The following is a 21,550-nucleotide window of genomic DNA, read 5'->3' on the forward strand; positions in this document are numbered from 1 at the left end:
GCAAAATGGAATCTGGAGTCACATGGGTAAGTTCCTGCATACTTTGCTGAGTTACAAGGCGTATTTGCCTTCTCTCAATGGGTCAGTTGTGTAGCTGATGGTCCTTAATGGGCCATCAAGCAGGCTAGGCAGAGCTAACACCAACTTGTCTGGGATGTTTCCCAGAAGCACAGCACAAATTTGAAATACAGACAGTATAGAGCCAATACTCATAACTTCAACTACAAAATGATGCATACATATAGACAGCATAATCATAACCAGCAACCCATAACCTGGTCTTAGACACCTTATAGGACCCCCTTTACATAAGATTTGGTGTCAATACAGGACCTTGGTTGCAACCATGTTCTGTATGGTCCCAGATTATGTCAATAGTGTCACACCATGTAAAAGAAGCAGTGAGAGATAAAAAGGCATATTTTAAAAAGTGGAAGTCAAATCCTAGTGAGGTAAATAGAAAGGAGCATAAACACTGCCAAATTAAGTGTAAAAATATAATAAGAAAAGCCAAAAAGGAGTTTGAAGAACAGCTAGCCAAAAACTCAAAATGTAATAATAAAATGTTTTTTATGTTAATCAGAAGAAGGAAGCCTGCTAAACAACCAGTGGGGCCCCTGGACGATCAAGATAAAAAAGGAGCACTTAAAGACGATAGTCACTGCGGAGAAATTAAATGAATTCTTTGCTTCAGTCTTCATGGCTGAAGATGTTAGGGAGATTCCCAAACCAGAGCTGTCCTTTGTAGGTGACAAATCTGAGGAATTGTCACAGATTGAAGTGTCATTAGAGGAGGTTTTGGAATTAATAAACTTAACAGTAACAAGTCACCGGGACCAGATGTCATAGTTCTGAAAGAACTCAAATGTGAAATTGCGGAACTATTAACTATGGTTTGTAATCTGTCCTTTAAATCAGCTTCTGTACCCAATAACTGGAAGATAGCTGATGTAACGCCAATATTTAAAAGGGGCTCTAGAGGTGATCCTGGGAATTACAGACTGGTAAGTCTAACGTCAGTACCGGGCAAATTAGTTGAAACAATAGTAAAGAATAAAATTGTCAGACACATAGAAGAACATAAATTGTTGGGCAAAAGTCAACATGGTTTCTGTAAAGGGAAATTATGTCTTACTAATCTATTAGAGTTCTTTGAAGGGGTCAACAAACATGTGGACAAGGGGGATCCAGTTGACATAGTGTACTTAGATTTCCAGAAAGCCTTTGACAAGGTCCCTCACCAAAGGCTCTTATGTAAATTAAGTTGTCATGGGATAAGAGGGAAGATCCTTTCATGGACTGAGAAGAGGGGTAATTAGTGGTGTTCCCCAAGGGTCAGTCCTAGGACCAGTCCTTTTCAACTTATTTATAAATGATCTGGCGAAAGGAGTAAACAGTGAGGGGGCACAGTTTGCAGACGATACTAAACTGCTGAAGATAGTTAAGACCAAAGCAAACTGTGAAGAACTTCAAAAAGATCTCACAAAACTAAATGATTGGGCAATAAAATAGCAAATGAAATTTAATGTGGATAAATGTAAAGTAATGCACATTGGAAAAAATAACCCCAACTATACATACAATATGATGGGGGATAATTTAACTACAACTAATCAGGAAAGTATCAGAGGGGTAGCCGTGTTAGTCTGGTTCTGTAGAAGCAGCAAAGAATCCTGTGGCACCTTATAGACTAACAGACGTTTTGCAGCATGAGCTTTCGTGGGTGAATACCCACTTCTTCGGATGCAAGCAGTGGAAATTTCCAGGGGCAGGTGTGTATATATAAGCAAGCAAGAAGCAAGCTAGAGATAACGAGGTTAGATCAATCAGGGAGGATGAGGCCCTGTTCCAGCAGCTGAGGTGTGAAAACCAAGGGAGGAGAAACTGGTTCTGTAATTGGCAAGCCATTCACAGTCTTTGTTTAGTCCTAAGCTGATGGTGTTAAATTTGCAGATGAACTGGAGCTCAGCAGTTTCTCTTTGAAAGAGTTTCTCCTCCCTTGGTTTTCACACCTCAGCTGCTGGAACAGGGCCTCATCCTCCCTGATTGATCTAACCTCATTATCTCTAGCTTGCTTCTTGCTTGCTTATATATACACACCTGCCCCTGGAAATTTCCACTGCTTGCATCCTAAGAAGTGGGTATTCACCCAGGAAAGCTCATGCTGCAAAACGTCTGTTAGTCTATAAGGTGCCACAGGATTCTTTGCTGCTTAATCAGGAAAGAGATCTTGTAGTCATCATGGATAGTTCTCTGAAGACATCCACGCAGTGGCAATCAAAACAAACAGGATGTTAGGAATCATTAAAAAGGGGTAGAGAATAAGACGGAGAATATCTTATTGCCATTATATAAATCCATGGTACGCCCACATCTTGAATACTGCATACAGATGTGGACTCCTCATCTCAAAAAGGATATACTGGCTTTAGAAAAGGTTTATAGAAGGGCAACTAAAATGATTAGGGGTTTGGAATGGATCCCATATGAGGAGAGATTAAAGAGGCTAGGACTTTTCAGCTTGAAAAAGAGGAGACTAAGTGGGGATATGATAGAGGTATATAAAATCATGAGTGGTGTGGAGAAAGTGAATAAGGAAAAGTTATTTACTTGTTCCCATAATATAAGAACTAGGGGCCACCAAATTAAATTAATGGGCAGGAGGTTTAAAACAAATAAAAGGAAGTTCTTCACACAGCGCAGTGCACCACTCACCCAAGGAGGGTAGTGTAGACATGCACCACTGCAGTAATTACTGCGGTGGTGCAAGTCGACCTAATATAGGCCAACTTAGTTTTGTAGTGTAGACATAGAATAATCATAGAATATCAGGGTTGAAAGAGACCTCAGTGTTACCTGGGGTTCTTTCAACCCAAAGCTCTTGGTAACTTTTACTCTGTGCAAGGTGGTGTCAGAAAGTAAATCAGGGGAGACACGTCCGACCGATATATGACTGGCACAAACAGGACAAAACAATAGTGCTTTCACTTATAGCTAAACTTTACTCAGTCTCAAGCACTTACGTCCACAACAAGCTAGTAAAACACCCCCAACCCTTGATAATTACCAAAGCTGAGTGTGGCTCTCGAGTGAAACAGCGGCAGGCTTCCAGTGGCCAAATCTTCCGTCTGCCCATGGGGACTGCAAGATGTATCCAGAGGGAGAGTTCAAAAAGAGTCCCCAAACGAATCCAACTATATCAAGCTTTTTCCCCTTATGTATACATTAGTAATAGAATGACATGTGCCTTAAAGAAAACTTGTTAAGCAAGCAGTTCCAGTGGGCAAGCAAGAAGCTCCTTCTGATTATTGATTAACCAGGTGTGGGTTTTTCCAGAGTTTGCAGCCTTGAGACTGCAATAGACATTCCCGAGGCACATCCTGCTCTTTTAAAATGCATGTATCAGCAACTTCAACACCATTCTTATCAGGAAGGACGTGGGGTCAAGCTGACCTTTCTGTGGCACCCCAAAACTCTCCCCCCCCACACCTTTAATAATAAGCCATAGTGGTTTCAGGCACTTTACTGGTTTGCCAAAATCTCCTCGTACATCAGGAGGGTCATCTAGTCCAACCCCCTGCTCAAAGCAGGGCTAATCCCCAGACAGATTTTTGCCCCAGATCCCTAAATGGTACCCACAAGGATTGAACTCACAACCCTGGGTTTAGCAGGCCAAAGCTCAAACCACTGAGCTATCCCTCCCCCATATCCTTATTTATATTGTGGTAGTGCCTAGTAGTCCCAGTCAAGGACTGGGCCCCATTGTACTACGCACTGCACGTATATATAAAACAAAAAGATACTCTCTGACTCAAAGAGCTTATAGTCCAAGATGAGAGATGACAGGTTCATACTACAAACAGTGAAGGAGGACCTTTTACAGTGTGTATTTAAATTTGGAACAATTCTGCTATATTAACTTTTTATTTATATAATTTGTAAAATGCTTTGAGATACTCTGATGGAAGAAGTTAAATGTACGTTAATTGTCACAGAATTATGGTTCCCTGGGCCTTCTGACCCTCATGCAGTTTCCCAGTCACACCCCTGCAGTGGTTATTTTCCAGTGCAGTGCTGCAAGTAAGGGACTATAAACAAATTTTGAAATCACTTCCATTAGCAAAGGTGGCTATATATGGGGGGCGGGGCGGGGGAGAAAGACAGGAAGGGGATTAGAAACCAAAAAGTGAAGCTGGTGATAAATTTACATACACTGCTAATGACGCTAATCTAATAGAATCTGTTCTTCTCTTGAGTAAACACATTTCTGGATCCAAAGACCTATAAAAATAGTTCTTCTACCATCTGGACTGTAAAAGTGTTTCCTTGAGGGCTATCACAAGTTTTCTGAATGGCTTGTAATAGGTGAGCTCAAATTGGAGTTGAGAAAAAGTGATGTTTACAAAGCAGTGATTGAGTAAGGGACATCTTGAAATTGAAAAAAATAAATAAAAAACCCTGTAGAAATATGTTTGCAAATTCTGTCTACAATCAAATAAGCCTGAGAGACAATGTGGGCTACAAGACTGAGCATGATTAGGAGCCAGGAGCTTAATGAGTTCTGTCCTGGCTCTGCTATCCATGCTCTGTGTGGCGTCAGGCAGTTTGCTTAAATTCCTTGTTGGCTTCCCCATCTGTCAAATGAGGATAATGGTTATTTACATATCTCACAGCCACATTGTGAGGATTAATGTTCATAAAATGCTGTGAAGTTATAAAGAGTGTTAATATAAGATGTGACTTTGCAGGGTGAAAGCACATAGATAATTATCTATGAAATGTATATATTTACAATACTGGTAATGTAATGAGCTTGAAGTTTATTGGTCTGCTATTAGCCGTTAATGTGCTGCGCTGAACATGTTCAGGTAGGTGTGCTTTAATATTTAGTCCACTGTTTGTACTGTATTTCCACTTACAATTGAAACTGCCATATTTAACCACGAGATGGTGCTCCTGCTCTTTATCATTCAGTCTGCAGCTTTTATTCAATAACAGGGTTTCTTAAAGGTGACTTGCAAAGGAAATATATTGGGCTTGGTGTTGTCTAGCCTAGAACAGACTATGGTGACGTAGGAACTAATCAAATGGACAGGAGAGTAAAGAGACTGAATTGAGTGATGGAGAGTGGGAAGGATTTTTGGTCAGATTTTAAAACTCTGGGTGTTGTTTTGCTTTGTTAGAAAACCCATCTCTGCTACCTTGTTTTCAAGAGGTTGTTTTGCCTTATATACTATGTAGGTATATAAATACACACTATTGTTTTTCAGCAGTGTTTTGTCTTTTATTCAAAAGCTTTTCAGAATCTCTAAGAGAAAAATCTTAAGCTACCCTAGATGGGCATATGCCCAAACTGAGCTGCTGCCTTATCATATAGCTGTATTCCTCATCCCTTCCCACCCTGTTTCTCTCCACTGTTTGTCACCCTCATTTGGATTGTCACATGTGGAGCAGCTAGAGCACACAAAATAATAGTGATGAAAAAAGAGAAAATATTGGTAGCAAATCCAGTCAGGAAGCTGTTCCTAATACCCGACCCTATTTTGTAGAGCTGGTAATGTCAAGTCAAATAGAAATTAAATATTTTTAAAAACCGTTTTGGAGTGGGTGGATTGGGAATCTCTGCCGTTCATGTCATATGCCAGATATCTGATTCTCCGGGACTGTGTGACGTTGTATTCCTAAATAAAGCACATGCCTACTAATGGCAGCTTTGTAATCTGTAGCATTTCCATATCGGTGTTTTTGGAGATTGCTTGCTGTGCAGACCGTAACTATTCCTCAGCCATACAGCTATAGAAGCCACCCTTTCATTGGTATGTTCAAATGATTCCCTGGAAGGTCTGAAGTTTGTCAGATTGAAAGCGATCAAATAGCATATGAGTCAAACCATCAACAGCTTTAAAATGTCACAGGCATGACAGCTGAGCTTGTTTGATTGCTAAGGGATGGGGTGCTAACACTGTGACAAGTGTTGTCTTAAAAGAGGCAGAAAAGGTCAGATTTAATAGAAAATAAAAATTAGTCCGAGGGAGTTAATAGATACATAAAAAACAATTGAACCATCCCACCAGATTTTTAACTTGATATAGTATTACTGTAAAGTACTAAATTACTTTTACAAATCTCAGCCAACTAAAAATGTATGCATTAATCCACAACTGTTTTTATTAGCGCTAACTTTTTTTTTTTTTTTTTGCACAGCACTGAGGAACTGATATATTTGCCGCTGTTAAATTTTCAGTCCAGCTTTTAAATATATACACTGCGCTTCTAGAGAACTGGAACATAATTGTGCATTTTAAACGTGTTTGAATCTTGCACACTACAATGTACAAATAAATCCTTATAACATTTAACTTGTGTGGTTTTACTTTCAGCAAAACATACCAGTCTCCTGCCCTTTGCAAGCCACATTTGCTGTCAGATATAGCATCTAGTGTAAGCCCCTTCTCATCCTGCACATTATGAAATCTGATAGCCAGAATAACTAGTGGCAAGAGATAAAAACAGCTAACAGATCAAACAGTTCCCCAGTAACGAATGACCTTAGCAGGAGATTGGCAATCACGTTTGAGGACTCAGAGACCCACCAATGGATTAGTTCTGAAGCCTTTTGTGTATCAGATTTCTGGATCATAAATTGATCCTTCAGCCATTCTAAAAATCTCATGTTACAGGCATAGCTGAATCGCCTTTCTGTCCCCAGAAAGGTGTTACTTTAGAAAAAGGTATAGTTCCTTTAATGATAAACTTAACTGAGGTTTTAGGAAAATATGAATTTCATTGTGTGGAGACTAAAATGCATTATTTAATGTAATAATGAAGCATTTCTAACACAAGCACAGATTTGTGGTTGCTGGATTGCAGTGTAATAAGAGAAACTTAGTTGGAAACAGTAATATCAGGCACACAATGAAGTTTTATGAGTATTATTCTATTTTAAAAAAAGAATTTCAGTTTCCCAGCATTAGGTTTCTGTTCTTCTTTCTGAAACATGCCATGTATTTGAGCATGTCAGTTTTCATTTACCATGTTGGTGCCCTTCGTTGTTAGGTTGCTTTACAATATAGCTGATATTTTATAAGTTTTCATCATTGTCTTTTCTTAGTACTATCATGAGAGAAATACAACAACAAAAAAATGAATGAGCTTGCAAGGAAAAGATCTCTCTTGCGTGGATACGTGCCAGAAATGAAAGATTGTTTCTCTGCTTGTATAGTTACAGCTTTATTCTGAAGCCAGTGTTGCTCTCTTGCAACTGAATAACCCCAAGGGTTTCCAAGAACTGAGCAAGCAAGCTAAGAAGAACATGACTATAGATGGAAAAGAATTGACACTTAATCCTGCTTATTTACTGTGGGATCTCAGTGCCATCAGTCAGGTAGGTAAATTTCACCAACCAATGTAAAGACTATAGTGTCAGAAGTTTCAAGGAGTAAGATTAAATAAATACAGTTAAGGAACAAGAATGTCTTCCAAAATTATAGGATTGTTAGGAATCTGCCATTCCTGCCATATAAAAAATAACTCTCCAATCTTGAAATCTGGAATGAAGAGTTTGGAGGGAGAGGAGCTTAATCAGATTGTCTTTTAGGACCACTGAGTCAAAAATATTTGACCGTCTATACACACTTTGATAAAATTGTCTACAAACTAGTCAGATTATTTTAATTTGACAAAAGTGTCATGTCTCAGTAGATACTGATTTTCAGATAAGCACTTTATTTTTCATGATGGGAAAAAGACTTAGTTAAAATAACACATTTTGTTTGCTCCTCATGGCATTTTTTTTTAATAATAATACACATGCTGTTAGTAGTGCCAAAATATTAATGGTGTCTCATCTAAAATTTTTTTTGGCCCTTTTTGTTTAACTAGAAGATTTCAGTAAAAGAGAACTGTCTTCTGCTGTGGAACAAATGACAAAGCCCATTTTTATCAAAATTATATTAAATGAAGTGGGGAAACGTCTATTTTCAAAGTAAGATTAAAAAAACCCAAAAACCGTGTCAGTTTCTTTCTTCCAAGGCCTTTTTATGTTATAGTAAAACTCTACATATCTATATAAACGCATACACACACACACAAAGCAAATGCATATATTTTATTATAAAGTCTTGTTATATGCTGTAACCAGTCAACAACTTAATCATATAATTAAAATCATAAAATTAAAAGTTCACACTTATGTGAACTTGCTGACTTTTGCTTGGTTTACAGGAATTGTTCATATTTTCTCACTATAATGCAGAACCTTAACTCAGACTTCACTTCCTCACGGAAGAATAATGCATTATTCCAGTTGCTGATGTGTGGATGTCTCAGAGGCATGTATATTGGTGTTGCTGAGGTGGGAGTTAAGATTTTGAGCTATAGTGTGATTAAGGAGAATGAGGGGTGTATATATAGTGTTATTGGAGTTATATAGGACTTATTTATGGGGGTTAGAGTCTGCATTGAAAGTGGTAGTCATTCAAATCAAGATACATTAAAGAGGGATACCTTAACTGGACATTCCTTATAAGGGTGACATAGATGGGGATTTCCCTTAGGGAGTGTTAACTGTCTTCTAACAAAGGATTTTAGTTTGTTTTTTGAGGGGGATTAAATACGTTGCAATAGTGACTTCACAATGTGACCTACCTAACAAATTTAAAAATGAGGCTTCAGTCTGAGTGTAGTCTTTTTAACAAGAAAATACTGAAATATTTGAGTTTATCTGATGGTTGATGAGACCTGTGTGCCACTTCTGTTCAATAAACTATTTTTGTTGGGAGTTTTTAACATAGAAGAAATCAGGATTTTTAAAAAGTAGGTTTTTATAAAATGTGTATTGCACAAGGCAATTCAAGCAAATCATTAGGATGACAAATATTTATAAATAGTATATAATACAATAGCACCAAAAGACACAACTATTAAAAATGCCTTTTATGCACTAATGTTGTGAAGCATAAAATAATTGAAATACAATGTGGCTTTTAGTCAATCCACCACATGAGGGAGTGTGAGATCAGAAAAATAATATATCTAATCATAAGCCAGGAAGATAGGGTAGTATCTCTCTGGGACCTTGAAGAAAGTGGAGCCAGATTACTCAAATAACTGTCTGCCCCCATTATTATCAGTAGACATACTGGCGATACCTAGTAGTCAACAGCATAAAGACAGCTGATGTCAATGTATTTTAGTGAAACCGGACAGTTTGTAAAGCAATAATGGTATTTTTTCATTATACTTACCGTTTACAAGCCAAGGCCCTCGTCCTGTATCACACTGACGCACGCATGTGCTTAACCTTCTCACTGTAAGTTATCCCATTGACTTCACTGAGACTATGTGCAGTGCCTCATTTAAGCATGTGCATAAACCTTTGTAGGAATGGGGTCTTAACTCTCTAATTAAGTCTAAATATAGGTCAAATTCTTTTCATAGTCTAAACAGGATGAAGATATTTCAGCCAGCCGTTTTGAAGATAATGAAGAGCTGAGATATTCCCTCCGATCAATAGAGAGGCACGCCCCTTGGGTTCGACACATTTTCATCATCACTAATGGGCAGATTCCATCCTGGCTTAATCTGGATAACCCTCGGATAACTATAGTAACACATCAGGTAAAACTCTCTAAAGGATTCCATAGTGATTTTAAGATGCACTTTTTTTTTCTAAGTAAACCTTGCATTTTATTGCAAAGGTAGAAGGAACCATGTTAATTCCCCCCCCCCCCTGTTTTATTAAAACATATTACATTTTATATTTCACTTTGTTGCTTCACAAGACTACTGAAGGTATATCAAACCTTCGACTTACTCTTTGTTTTCAAAGAGCCAGAGGCTTCAGCTAAATTGTGTCTTTCTAATACCCTTATGAAGTCTCTCTGTAAAAAATTAAGGGAAGGTAAATGCTGTTTGAATCTTAATCCATAAAGAATTTCTTAGGGCCAGTGGAAAGCCAATACACTTGTATTAAGACAGGATAGACTAGAATTATTGTTACTGGAAATAATAAATAGCTGAAAAGCTATATTAGTTGTGTCTTTTAAAAATGGATTAAAAAAATTCCTTCAAATCTACTAAGCAAACAGCAGCAACAGAAAAATCACTGGCTTTTGGTTAAATAATTCTGGAGTATTTGGTATCTTGGCATGCTGAAACTCTGAGCAATATGGGAGTCTTTCCATTGGCTTCAGTTGGCTTTGGATCAAGTATAAATGATGCTGGTAGATATGATAGAGCAAAAAAAGACAGTTTAATCTTGACATTTGTATGTCGTTAGCTATATGGAGAGACGATGGTAAAACTTATTTCTTCTCTACCGTCTCCCTATTTATTTCAGTTAATCCTTGTGTCTCTTTCTCCCATCTCTTTACTTTTCTTGTCTAAATTCATTTTTACATTGAATAGATAAAAAGCATTGTCTGATGTACCTGATAGATGTGTTTTGTTTTTTTTTATTTTATTTTTTTGGGCGACAGGACGTATTTCAGAATTTGAGTCACTTGCCTACCTTTAGTTCCCCAGCCATTGAAAGTCACATTCATTGTATTGCTGGCCTTTCCCAGAAGTTCATTTACCTAAATGATGATGTTATGTTTGGGAAGGATGTTTGGCCTGATGATTTTTACAGTCACTCTAAGGGTCAGAAGGTAAGTCACCATGAAACAAGCTTAACCAGAAATAGTTCAGAAACTTTTTCTTCACTAATGTGATATAAATTGAAGAAATTCTAATATGAAAGGAAAGGAGGACTAAAAATATTCTTAAAAATTAGACATTTGGTAGCAGGGATTTGAAAATAAAGTGTTTTTCATACCTTTGAATGCTTGTATAATATAGGTGTCATGCTTACAGTGCTAGCGGCACCTTTGTCCCCTTTTGGATCTCCGAGTGCACCCCCTCAGCTATCGGACGTCGTATCTTTACCTCACAGATGCACAGTGCGTGGCAAACCAGGGGGTGACTGTACAGCTCACTAGCTTACTGCGCACTAACTGGCTATGTGGATCCTGCTACCATGCACTAAAAGTTCCGTAGTGCACTTTGACCTACTGCTTGAAACAGTAATAGTCAGAGTGAACTATGGAACTTTTAGTGCGGTTGCAGGGTATGTGTGGTAGGCTAGTGAGCTGTATATTCACACCATGGCTTGTCGTGCACTAAGTGTCCGTGTGGTCAAGCCCTTACACTATCATTGCAGCTGATAGCAATAGTAGAAGTGTTACTGTAAAGAGGGCACATGAGATTTTTTTCCACTGTATTATCTAATCCTGGTCAGAGCAGGTCTTTATGAGATTGTGGTTAAAAAACACTGATGTCTATTTAAATCCTGCCTTTGCTAGTGCTCCCACCATTGTACCAATGGTAGTGCTGCACCAGTAGCAGTGCTTTCTCAAAGTCTAGTGTGGATGAGCCTTACACCACCATTAAATCATAAACCATGGCATATTTTGTGGTTAGTAAGATGGCATCAAGGCATAGTGGGAATTACAGGAGTTTGGGGTGATTAAAAACTGTTGCTATTGACTAGCAGAAAATTCCAACTGCTTCAGTAGGCTTTAATGTAGGTAAATAGTCACACATTCAGCTGAGTCCTCTAATGAGAGCTGTCATACAATTCTTCATTGTATTACTGTTTTGTCAAGTCTCATAACGACGTGGAGTCAAATGAAGTTTTCTTCCATGAAATCTGATCAGTAGTTGTTACAACTGGGTTTAGATGTGGGGTGGGGGTGGGAGTGGGAAGGTCTGAAAAAAAAAAGTGCTTCATTTTTAATGCTTTGTAAACTAAACATGTTTTTGTTCTACAGTGTGTCATGTAAGACATTCTTGGAAACATTTAACTCGTAGATTATCAGATGCTTAATGATTAGTATGTTAGTTCTACATCTGTTTGTCACATACATGACTAATGGGCAGCACCAGGAAACGTTTGGGTCAGCTGACAAATGAACTGAAGTCAGTTATTTTAGACTTTTTTATCTTCTAAACACTGTTTAACCTTTATATAAATATTGTCTGTGGGAATGAATCCAGGGCCGAGAGTCTTTGAACATGTAAAGCACTGTGCATAGGTAACTTTTAAGTCTGCTTACTTGCCCAAAAAGCTGAGCTTGTAATATTGTTCCTTCTAGGTTTACTTGACTTGGCCTGTGCCAAACTGTGCGGAAGGATGTCCTGGCTCATGGATTAAAGATGGTTACTGCGACAAGGCCTGTAATAATTCAGCATGTGATTGGGATGGAGGGGATTGCACTGGTAAGAGACTTTAGAAACTAATTAATGGACCTGCTTTCTTACAAAAATTCTGTAGCTGGTGGATTATCCTGTATATATGAACAATTCCTCTTTAATAGAAAAATAAATAAATAAATTGGTCTTTCTTACAGATATAAAGATAAATTTCATTATGTGGGAAATAACGGATGCTGTAAATTACGGTATTGAGCAGTACACAGGGAAATCTTGCTCTGTGTATTGGATCTAACTAGATGAGATGAAGGAGTTTTGAGCCTTAATGTCTATTAGCTCTGCAGCTCTGATGGTAGTAAAATGTTGGTTTTACTCATGAACAAAGCACACATCACTCAGAAGATATATAGGGAAAAGAGGTATAGCAGTAACTAGATATCAATTTCAGAATCATTCTTCTGACCAGAATCACACTAAGGGAAGAGCGAGGATTAATAATGGCATTTTACATACTTTTGACAGCTGTGTATTCTCTCTAATATCACGGATTCAGTATTATATAGTTGGGTTTTTAATTAAAATTGGACGTTAGGTATGAATGGTTTGCCAGAGTATTTAATTCAAAATTTACTTTGTGAGATTAGTAATTTTTTAAATTTTACATGCTGTGTCATTCATTCCCTTTGCTAAGGAAATTATCCACACTCACTTCTCTATCAAATTTCTCCTGATGTTTTAAAAACCTGTTATAGAGCATGCTCTGGCTAGATGCTTGACCACCTCCTCAAGCCTGGTCCTGATGAATATTTGTGTTCAGCCCACATCCATATTTTGGATACTTACTGTCCAGAGTCAAGCTAGCAGATGGTCATGTCTTTGACGTGGTGGACCTGGGGGTCTAACTAGAACATGCTCCGTCTTGACATCCATTTCCCCACATTTAAACACCCTAACTTTCTCCAGATTTGAACACACTGAAGAACATTATTTCCCCTTCCACTTCTCTTCTTGTCAGATATTTAGTTTTATGAGGGTGATTTTATGTTTTTCATAGATTTTATATAAGGCTAGAAAGGACCACTATGATCATCTAGTCTGACTTCCTGCATAAAACATAGGGTACAGAATTTCACTTGTACGTCTTGCAATGGAGGGAATTGGTCTTCTCTGCTATATAAGTGAGTACTATTAAGCACAAGAGCGTTGGATGCATTTTCTTAAAAGGGAAATCTTGTTTTTAAGCTTTGGGCCATAAATGTATACACAGGATTAGAATGCAAATGAATGTTTTCCCCTCTGTATTTTAAAATAATTCTAGATGCTCTTGTTGCAGGGTTTCTCAAAAGTCCTGTCAGTGTTTGTGTTTTAAAGTGTAATTTTAGTCTAAAAAATTATTCTATAAAATAGCATCTTTTCATTCTACTGACTATTTTCTGTGAATGTTCAGAGTTCTTCTTTGAGTTCTGGTCCCTATGTATATTCCCCATGTGGGTATGCATGAGTGCCAAGCTCCTGAGTCTGGAGATTCTTAATAAGTATTGTCCGTTGACTCACACATGCACAATAGCCTTCTTTGTGCTCCAGAGTGAGGTTGTAAAAGGCAGTTCAGGCCCATGCCTTTCTTGATCCTTCTTACCACTACATGGCCTGAGTCGGAACCCTCTGTGTGCATAGATTTCTCCAGCTTCTTTATTATAAGCCTGTAAATATATAAAAACTATTTACAGTATCTTTAGTAGAGTTAGAGTGTTATATAGTATAGTTAGAATAGCTTAATTTTTCCCCTTTAGGGGAATCCCTTCCCTCAGTCTGGAACTATGCCCAGAGTACCAGTGTTTAAAAATCGTGTCTCTTGCTCTCACTCCTCTGTGAGCAATGACCACCAACACTGCCTCTGCTGTTTGGGTGAGATTCATCTCTCTGCAAAGTGCAGCATTTGCCACTTGTTTCTCCTGTGAACTTGTGAAGTTCATGAGCTTATGGAGAAGGCCATAAGACCTCACGCTGATCCAGGCTAGGGACACCTCCCCCGCCCTCCCCCTCCCCCCCCCCCCAAACATTGGCCCTGACTGAGAAGCAGCCCTGTGAGTGTGAGCTTGGGAGTGGAGCCTGGAGCTGCCAAGCACAAGGAATCATCAGCCAGGGCTTTGCATGAGAGTAAAGGGCACTCATGGATACAAGGACAGATCCCCATGCACATCTCTTCCTAAGGGAGGAGACCCTCTCCTTGAATCTGTCTGGGTCGGGTGAACCTTTGCACACAGATTCTAAGGCTCAGGACCACTTAAGACCCCCCAGGCAGGAGGGTGTAGCACAGAAGAAAAAGGATTTGTCAGTCCCATTCTTGGCTCCAACTCCTAAATGTAAAGACTGGCATTCTTCAGCTCCATCTCAGAATGTTGGACCTGACTCTTTGGCGGTAGCTGCAGTGGATGTGGCGGACACAGCATCTACAGGGCTAGCCACTGGTGTCGTTATGAGGTGAGAGTCTTGGCTTCACTCTTTGGGGTTCTCCAGAGAGGATTTACTGTTTGCGTCAAACTCAGCAAGAAAATTGATGAGTCTCTACACTCACTAAAAGACTCTAGATTGACCCTCCGCTCCCTGAGAATTTACACCCTGGTGACAAAAAGAAAAAAACTACAGACAGGTGTATAGGCAAAGACCATCCCCTCTACAAACATTCTACCACCAGTGCCCAGGTGAGCCTCTGCACAAGCAACAGAGTTCAAGAGACCTCCATTTTCAGGACCCTCTACTGCCACGACCTCCACCCATTCCCACTCACCTGCTAAAGGAGCGACTTTTGATGCCTCTGTCAACAATTGCCTACTTTTATTGATGCCAACCACTTCTATTTCCCCTGAACCCCACAAATCTTTGGGGGAGTCTTTCACTTTTTGCCCACAATAGGGGCTCTATCTTGACAGACAGGTGGGTTCTAGAAATCACTGACCATGGTTACTCCATCAAATTTCTCTCTCTCTCACGTGCTGTCCCCACCACAAACAGCCAATCCCTTTCCAGGGACCACTCTCATGAGGAGATTCTTTGCCAGGACGCAGACTCTCTTCCATCGCAGGGCAATAGAGTGAGTACTACCTCAGTGTCAAGTGAAAGAGTTCTATTCCCCATACTTCATAGTCTACAAAAGATGTTACTAGTGATGTGTGAGAAAGAAAGAGTCCAGCTTGACTTTCAGTTCCCAGGCTGTTAGTGCAGTAGTGGTACCTATGAGAAGAAAAAAATGCTTACGTGTGAATTGAGGAAACTGTATCTGGAAATTCATGATACAAAAAAACATGGAACATCACAATAGCAAGCCACTTTGCAGCACAGAACTGTACTTTAAGAATATTTACTAAATAATTTTGCTCCTGTAGGATGTACAGTGACAACTGATCTCAAGCAACCAGCAAGGGAGTAGCAAAAATCAGTTGCCTACCATAAATTTGTCTTTATTTAAAATTTGGACAAATATATATTGGTAATCTTACTTCTTAAGACCAGGGGTTTCCTAGTCAAGATAGGGGTAACGTAGGATAGATTTCATGGTAGCTTTTAGGGGAAGAGATAGCGTAAGAACAGCCGTACTGGGTCAGACCAAAGGTCCATCTAGCCCAGTTTCCTGTCTACCGACAGTGGCAAATGCCAGGTGCCCCAGAGGGAGTGAACCTAACAGGTAATGATCAAGTGATCTCTATCCTATCATCCATCTCCACCCTCTGACAAACAGAGGCTAGGGACACCATTCCTTACCCATCCTGGCTAATAGCCATTAATGGACTTAACCTCCATGAATTTATCCAGTTCTCTTTTAAACCCTGTTATAGTCCTGGCCTTCACAACCTCCTCAGGCAAGGAGTTCCACAAGTTGACTGTGCGCTGTGTGAAGAAGAACTTCCTTTTATTTGTTTTAAACCTGCTTCCCATTAATTTCATTTGGTGGCCCCTAGTTCTTATATTATGGGAACAAGTAAATAACTTTTCCTTATTCACTTTCTCCACACCACTCATGATTTTATATACCTCTATCATATCCCCCCTTAGTCTCCTCTTTTTCAAGTTGAAAAGTCCTAGCCTCTTTAATCTCTCCTCATATAGGACCTGTTCCAAACCCCTAATCATTTTAGTTGCCCTTCTCTGAACCTTTTCTAGTGCCAGTATATCTTTTTTGAGATGAGGAGTCCACATCTGTACACAGTATTCGAGATGTGGGCTTATCAATTTATATAAGGGCAATAATATATTCTCAGTCTTATTCTGTATCCCCTTTTTAATGATTCCTAACATCTTGTTTGCTTTTTTTACTGCAATTAGCTAATGTTAAGATTTGTTGTTAGTATGTAAGAGTCTACTTTTTTTCAAACTAATTTTAACAAATGAGGTTTAAAATAGTAGCAGAGAGTAATCTATGTCAGAAGTAAGGGTTTTAATGGATGTTTTCCCCCCACATCCCTACCCTTCTTTAGGGAACAGCGGAGGTAGTCGTTACATTGCTGGTGGTGGTGGAGGTGGAGGAGCAGGGAATGGCCCACCCTGGCAATTTGGTGCTGGAATCAGTGGAGTCTCTTATTGTAACCAGGGCTGTGCCAATTCCTGGCTGGCAGATAAATTCTGTGACCAGGCATGCAATGTCCTCTCTTGTGGCTTTGATGCTGGTGACTGTGGGCAAGGTATGTAAAGTACATAATTGATGGTCTTTATGTGAGAATTCTTCAGAACTGTATGTTACTGTTTTGTAGTTATTGCTTGTAGAGTCCCATGTTAAGACACATTGCAGAGTTGAGGGAAAAGAGCTGTGAGTGTATTAACAGCTTGGGAAAATGCGTCTGGGTGGTTGTTTCATGAACCAATTCAAACTCGAAAGAGTGTTGTGGGCTGTGTTTATTTTTTCTTGAGCAGTTATTTATTAAGTATGGACAGTGAGTTTGGTGCTATGCAGAACACAGAGTATCAAGTCCCTTGCCTCAAGAAGCTTACGTTTTAAATTAGAAAAATTCAACACGGAGACACAAGCACCATGTATCCAGATATGTAGGCCTAATCTCAGTGAGGCACTTATAGACACTTACCTCTGAACTAGTATTGAAAGGCTTCACAGTATATTTTAAGGAATCATTTGAAGGAAGAGAAAATGTCAGGGACACTAGGAGAAGGGAGGGAGTTACAAGTATAAGGGATGGTATGGAAAAGAATGTGAAGATGAGAAAGGGAGTAGAATACAAAAAGGGCCTGGGAGGAGTGCAGGCAGTACAAAGAAATGAAAGCACAGAGATGTTGGTAGTGTGAAGCTATGCAGAGTCTTAAACGTTCATGTAAGAAATTAGAATTTGATATTGATGACCAGAGGAAATTAATGGACCAGTTCAAAGAGCGGAGTGACATGGTCATAGTAGTTAAGTGGAAGATGTTAGCAGCTTTTTATGTAGGTGGAAGGGGCTGAGCTGAGATTCAGAGAGGCCAAAAAAGTTTTTGTTGTAGGAATAGAGCAGAAAGGACAAAAGCATCAGAGGTGGATGAGAGCTTGAATTTGGGGCATGGAGAAAGTGAGAGGAATACAGTAAGACACCAACATAGCACACTAGGAGGATGACAAACTTGTCAGCAGTGATGGAGATGATTGGGGAGGAAGGAAGAAATTCATTTTGGCCATGTTGATTATTGAGTTCTCTAGTCAAGATGCGATAAAGTAGTATAGTCCATCTAAACAAACATGAAACTCCATTAGAATGTGGTGAAAGCAAAATTTGGGGATATCCGTTATGATCTGTAGTTTAAAATAAGAGGGAAAGTGGTAATGGGCCACAGAAATGCTGAAGGTGGAAACTGAAAGTCTGATCATCACAGCTTTAGAGTTGCCACTGGAATGAATCACAAGTTTATAAATCTTAATATGTTATAAGATGGTGATCCATTATTAGGATAAATGAATGCGAAAAATTGGCAGTTACTGTAGTTATTAGTTAATAACTGTAGTTATTGTTGAGCTCACTCTGCTGATATTCTGATTATTGCTTAAAACAGGGGATTGAAGAAAAGTGACAGGGTGATAAATTATTAATTCTTTGTTTTTCCAGATCACTTTGACGAGTTGTACAAGGTGACTCTCCAGCTGAATCAAACCCATTACATTATTCCAAAAGGTGAATACCTGCCCTATTTCAGCTTTGCTGAAATAGCCAAGAAGGGAATTGAGGGTGCCTATAGCGATAATCCAATTATACGTCATGCTTCTGTTGCCAACAAGTGGAAAACTATCCACCTGGTAATGCATAGTGGAATGAATGCAACTGTGATCTATTTTAATCTTACATTTCAAGATAAAAATGATGAAGAGTTTAAAATGCAGATAGCTGTTGAGGTTGATACCAGAGAGGAACCAAAATTGAACACAACTTCCACTCAGAAATCGGACACTTTCATTAACATTACACCTTCAGTATCAGAAGCTGAAATGATATTTGAGGATATTCCTGAAGAAGAACGTTTTCCAAGAGTCAGGAAACGTCCAAATAACACAAAGGAGAGTTTTCTTGAAGATGTGGTAATGCCACCAGTAAATGTGTCTTTCCTCCCTGAAGATGTTCAGTTGGCTCTGTGGAACCTGGATTTAAAGCTAGAAAATGGTGATATCACTCATAAAGGTTATAATCTATCAAAGGCTGCTCTTCTGAGTTCTTTCCAAATGTTACCTACAATGACAAAAACTAAGAAGATGCCAGGTGTGGAAAGGAAAGATATCTATGATGATGTAAAAGAACAAAAGAACCTTACCAGTTGGCACAAGCCTTATAAAGATTTAATTGTTGGCAAAATAGAAGCTGCAACAAAAAATCATGAAGCAGTTCCTTCAAAGTCAGTAGCTATAAAGAGTACTGTTGTGGCAATGAAGGCGAACAGTCAGTTTCCTCTAAAATCAATTTCTGAATCCATGCCTGTAATCCAGAACATGGGAAATAAAAATGGAACTCGAGAGAAAATACTGAATGCACTCATACCAAAAGAAACCCATAAGTCAAAAGATATTGGAAATGTGGGGACTGAAGAAGAGAAAAAGGAGGAAATGGAAATAAACAATCGGCATGCCAACATAGATACAGCAGGCAACAAAGTGTTGCCAGGAAGGAAACTGCAATATTACACTGGAAGTGATCAAGGCTTTTTGCCATGGGAAAAAAATAAGTATTTCCAAGATCTTCTTGATGTGAGTATCCTAACTGCATAACACAGAATATATCACTTCAGAAAATTTGTCATCTTTGCTTTATGCATGATTTAATGGAACACAGTTAAGGTAAAAATCATAGTGAAACATTGCTTATGTGACAAACTCTGAAATTATTAAAACCAGAGAGATTTTTTAAAAATCTGTTTTACTTTTAATTATTTTCACTGTTCATTTACTTTCTATGCTTCTCCATGGGTGATGAAAGAACTGTCCAAGTTCACTTTTTCTCCTGTAGTTGTTTTTTAGTCAGTTTTGCGGTCTAGTTTTCATGCACTGGCACAATGCAACTGTTCAGGTTTACAGCACTGCAAGGGAAGATTTAAATTAGTTCTCATGTAAATTTGTATATACATACAAAATTTTATTTTTCGTATAAACCCAATCTTTTAAAAAATCCATCTCTATTTTTGGGTCTAAAAGGTAAGTTAAGTGTCTATTTCATTATGCCAACAAAAACTTATAGGAACAGATCAAGAGGATACAGGAGGCAATCCTCTCCCAGATGCCTAGCCCAAAAAATTTGTTCTGGGAATCTCTGGAATGGAAGAAGGTGGAACACACAGTCATCTGGCAGAGGTTGCTCCTAATTGCTTTCAAGTAGTAGAGGTGCTCCATTTAAAATGTAAGATATTTTAACTATTTAAACTTAATCTTTGATTGGGTTCTATGTAGGAGGAACCTTCATACTCCAGAGACCTGCTTTTGTTAATTGTAGATGCATAGCCATCAAAGGGAATGCAAGATTACATATATGTCCTACAACAAATAGTGGCTTTTCTATTAAAATTTAACAAATTAAATGAGGTTCCATGTGCCATTTCCTGTCGGCGCATGAGAGTTTTAAGGAAGGTCACATTTCAGGCCTAAACTGTCACTGTAAAAAAAAAAAAAGAACTCCACTGTTTGAGCAAGAACATTTGACACAGCTTACAGTTTTACAAATACATCTCTACCCCGATATAACGCTGTCCTCAGGAGCCAAAAAATCTTACCGCATTATGGGTGAAACTGCGTTATATTGAACTTGCTTTGATCTGCTGGAGCGCGCAACACGCTCCCCCCCCCCCCCCGCCCCGGGAGCGCTGCTTTACCGCGTTATATCCGAATTCATGTTATATTGGGGTAGAGGTGTATGAAAAGAGCTTAGTACTTCATTGGAATTATCAACATGCATGTGTGTTAGTATCTCTAATAATGTAACCCTGGGGTATGCCTATCATTTTGTTAGGAAGAAGAGGCATTAATTAAGCAGATGTCCTACTTTACTGATGGTAAACGAATTGGCAGGCAGTTGAAAGATACATTTGCTGATTCCCTCCGATACGTAAATAAACTTCTAAACAGCAAATTTGGATTTACATCTCGGAAAGTCCCTGCTCATATGCCTCACATGATTGACCGCATTGTTATGCAAGAACTACAAGATATGTGAGTATGCCTTTGTTTGAAATAAGGTGAAACTCGAGAGCTGTTGTAATTCTATCTTCTGTGTCTGCTCTCTTGAATTTATAACTATGCGTTGATTGACTGCCTATGGGTTGATAACTGTCTTCGTTAAACTTGTACTTTGACAGGGGGGAGAGAGAATTTTTCCCTCACTAGGACAACAGTGTTAAGTAGTATTTGGAGAACTTTTTGAACTTCAGATGAGATACTTTTCTTCAGTAAGGAATGTTTCACTTTAAGGTGGCAAAGTAATGAATTGATTTTATATTGTATCTGGACAGGTTTCCTGAGGAATTTGACAAGACCTCATTTCACAAAGTGAGACACTCAGAAGATATGCAGTTTGCTTTTTCATATTTCTATTACCTCATGAGTGCAGTTCAGCCACTGAATATTTCCCAGGTTTTTGATGAAGTTGATACAGATCAGTCAGGTATTTTGTCTGACAGAGAGATTCGCACATTGGCTACAAGAATACATGAACTGCCCTTAAGTTTACAGGTACATTTTCTTCAGGAACCATTTTTGTTGTTACTATAGCTGTAAAAATTCAATATGATCATTATCACGAGAGAAAACAAGCACTGCAACCTAAGGCAATTCTTAAATCTTAAACATACAACGGAAGTTTAACATGTGCTACTTTTTTTTTTTAATAACATTCAGGCAAACTTTTACTAA

The 21,550-nt window shown here is 38.7% G+C and overlaps 1 protein-coding gene across 2 annotated transcripts in view; it reads left to right on the forward strand.

Moving 5' to 3' along the window:
- The window catches only part of GNPTAB (N-acetylglucosamine-1-phosphate transferase subunits alpha and beta), a 93,528-nt gene that overhangs the window by 55,976 nt on the left and 16,002 nt on the right, over positions 1-21,550 (forward strand). For both annotated transcript variants that reach the window (XM_044988333.1, XM_044988340.1), the window contains 8 exons: positions 7,223-7,384; positions 9,439-9,618; positions 10,479-10,649; positions 12,135-12,258; positions 16,665-16,868; positions 18,273-19,399; positions 20,652-20,851; positions 21,151-21,370. In XM_044988333.1, coding sequence (XP_044844268.1) covers positions 7,223-7,384; positions 9,439-9,618; positions 10,479-10,649; positions 12,135-12,258; positions 16,665-16,868; positions 18,273-19,399; positions 20,652-20,851; positions 21,151-21,370 — 2,388 coding nt within the window. The remainder of the gene's footprint in view (positions 1-7,222; positions 7,385-9,438; positions 9,619-10,478; positions 10,650-12,134; positions 12,259-16,664; positions 16,869-18,272; positions 19,400-20,651; positions 20,852-21,150; positions 21,371-21,550) is intronic.

The sequence above is a fragment of the Mauremys mutica genome, chromosome 1 (genome assembly GCF_020497125.1).
Source record: "Mauremys mutica isolate MM-2020 ecotype Southern chromosome 1, ASM2049712v1, whole genome shotgun sequence".
Classification (NCBI taxonomy): Eukaryota; Metazoa; Chordata; order Testudines; family Geoemydidae; genus Mauremys; species Mauremys mutica.